The sequence below is a fragment of the Aphanomyces astaci genome, assembly GCF_000520075.1.
Source record: "Aphanomyces astaci strain APO3 unplaced genomic scaffold supercont1.10, whole genome shotgun sequence".
NCBI lineage: Eukaryota > Oomycota > Saprolegniomycetes > Saprolegniales > Verrucalvaceae > Aphanomyces > Aphanomyces astaci.
Genome location: NW_009798273.1, coordinates 1093280 through 1095884, shown reverse-complemented (window position 1 = coordinate 1095884; position 2605 = coordinate 1093280). Strand labels below are relative to the sequence as shown.

The window sequence follows — 2605 nt, the reverse complement described above, 5'->3', positions numbered from 1 at the left end:
TTAAAGTATCATATCAAATCAGTGAGCTTCAAATCGAAATAAGTTTTGAGAAATGTCAAAAATTCACGTGCGTCTATAGTTTACATCAGGACTGTATGAAAATGTCAGTGAAATCTGATCAAAACCGGTACAGCTCCAAGCGGTACCTTGAAAACAATTCAGGCATGCGTATTGGCCTACAACAGTGGATGACATCAAATAACGATCGTTTTTCAATATCTCGGGCTGAACAAGCTGCTCGTTTCACTGTATCAACTGAATACCGTGAAAACAAATATCTCTTGAAAAATACTGACCAGAGCGTTGGAATGCATGACCATTTTCATCCAGAAAACAAATACAGACTGTAACATGTGTAACTTTTAGCGATTTTGGGTATTAATTTATAGAGGTTTAGTATATATGCATATGCGAAACCTTGATTATTTATACACTGTCAAACATAAAAAAGTCGACATCACGGACAATAATAGATGCAACACTACACAATAATGCCACGCCATTTTGAGTTTGAAGGCAATGGATTCGTTGTTGATGAATTCTTTGCCTTCGTCAGGACAGCCAGGCATCGCCACTAGACCAGAGAGGAGCGATTAGACATCCTCTGCATACTTGGCAACCCACACGACGGACGTTGATATCGCGGTGTACCTCAAGGGGGTGTTCGTGCTCGATTATGACGAGGAGAACAACAAGCAGTACGACGCAATGCTACGGGGGGTTCAACAGTTTTGAAAATAACAGGGATACAAGCGCGGGAAGCCGAAGACGTCGACGTACCACTTTCTACCAAGAACGTCATTGCACGCGACGCATACGTGCAGCAGATGCAACTCCACATTCGGTCTACTCAATGCCCGCACATTTTGTACACTGACGAGTCCTACATCCACCACCATTATAAGTGCCGGAACCAAGACTTATACGCCCCATCGGACTACATGGATATCGCCGCCAAGGAAAAGCGCAAGGACCGTCGCTACTGCTTCATCGCTGCGATCTTGGACTCCCCGACGTTGTAGAGCAAATGGTTAGCGCTCTACATTTTCACAGGTAGAGCGACCGCAGATAAAGCCCCCAAGCAGTACCATTCCATATTCAACCACGTGGACTACGTCAAGTGGCTCAAAGGGTTGCTGATGAGCTGGACGGAGAAGGTGTCTCCAACGCCCTCATTATAATGGATAACACCAAGTATCACAAGGGACGACCTGCAGACACTTTATCCGGTGGGCGACGAAAGGGGGTGCTGTTGCAAGCGTGCACGTGTTATGGTGTTGAAGCGGATGTGTCAGAGTTAAAGAGTTCCATTTGGAGCAAGCTGGCAGCTCAAATTGCTGTCAACTCACGGTCAGTGGTTGGTGGATATGGGCACGAGGCGCGGCCACACCGTTGTGTTCACTTCGCTGCACCATTCAGATTTACAGCCCATATAAACAGTGTGGGCGATTGTCAAAAATGACGTCGGGCGGCAGTACACGGACATGACCAAGTTTCCCGAGGTGAAAGCGTGACTCATTGATGCATTTGACAGCTTGACGCATCATGCAATCAAGGGTTGTGTGACGTTGGCCGAGGGGAATGTACAAAAATTATACGAAGATCTATTACAAGTTGCCTTGGGGTCGGACGAGGAGTCATCTGAGACTGTGAAAGCGACGAGGGTGACAGTGACATCGACGAGACTTTATAATCTTGAATATACATTTATCCACTTTCCACAAACTCTAGCGCTCTAAAACTCTTTATATCTATCTATACCTTGTCAAGTCTATGCATTTTTCATGGGGTCATTCGTTATTGTCGTCAACTGTAAATCCACAACATGCCTTATTTTTCATTGGATGAAATCCTTTAACGCATGATCATTGGGTATTTCTGTCCAATTAGAGACAACTAGATACACGCCCAACCGGAACCATAATAGTGTCCGATATGTTCCAAACCGTACAGGTCGAACCGGATAAATCATAGGTACTGAAGAGAGGGTTATACGGTAGTATGTAACACGCCGCTACGCTAGTGTGCTGGCAGGAATGTAGAAATGGCGCTTCGCTCATGAAATACTACTTTACAGTGGGTGACGGCACCGAGGGGACAAATGTGTGTTTTGTAAGCAAATTGAATTTTTACTGAAAATTTGTAAATAGAACTCAGCTCAATTAGAATAACCTTCATTGCATATCATGTCCAAAACTTAATATCTTGTGAGATACAATTGAAAACAGTACCAAACTACAAATATACTATAGAAATTGATACCTTACTGTATCAAAAGGCATAACATATATTTCGAGCATGCATAATTAATTGTTGATAATCCTCTTCAGAAACATCCTCTCAAAACCTATATTTGCCTGTTAACGTAACCACTGGTCCCCTCGGTGCCATCAGCCACTGTAACTCCAAACATGCCAAATGTGTACTTCACAACAACGTGCTCCACCGATAGCCTTGATACATCGCGGCACTCTGGAACCTACATAAGTTACGTCAAAGTGTAGTCTTCATTCTCCGGGGTTTGGCGCATCGCCTGGCAATGCGCCGATCCCCTCAAGAAACCAGAAGCAAGCCTACCTCCGCTACGCTGGGAATGGCCGCGCAC

The 2605-nt window shown here is 44.6% G+C and overlaps 1 protein-coding gene across 1 annotated transcript; it reads left to right on the top strand.

Annotated features, from left to right (window-relative positions):
* Positions 1 to 676: 676 nt before the first annotated feature.
* On the top strand, positions 677 to 1181 carry H257_05538 (hypothetical protein; the record flags this gene model as incomplete). The annotated part of the gene is made up of 3 exons (XM_009830447.1): positions 677 to 698; positions 754 to 1018; positions 1058 to 1181. 3 exons carry the CDS (start codon positions 677 to 679, stop codon positions 1179 to 1181), a joined length of 411 nt encoding a protein of 136 aa, XP_009828749.1.
* Positions 1182 to 2605: the final 1424 nt, after the last annotated feature.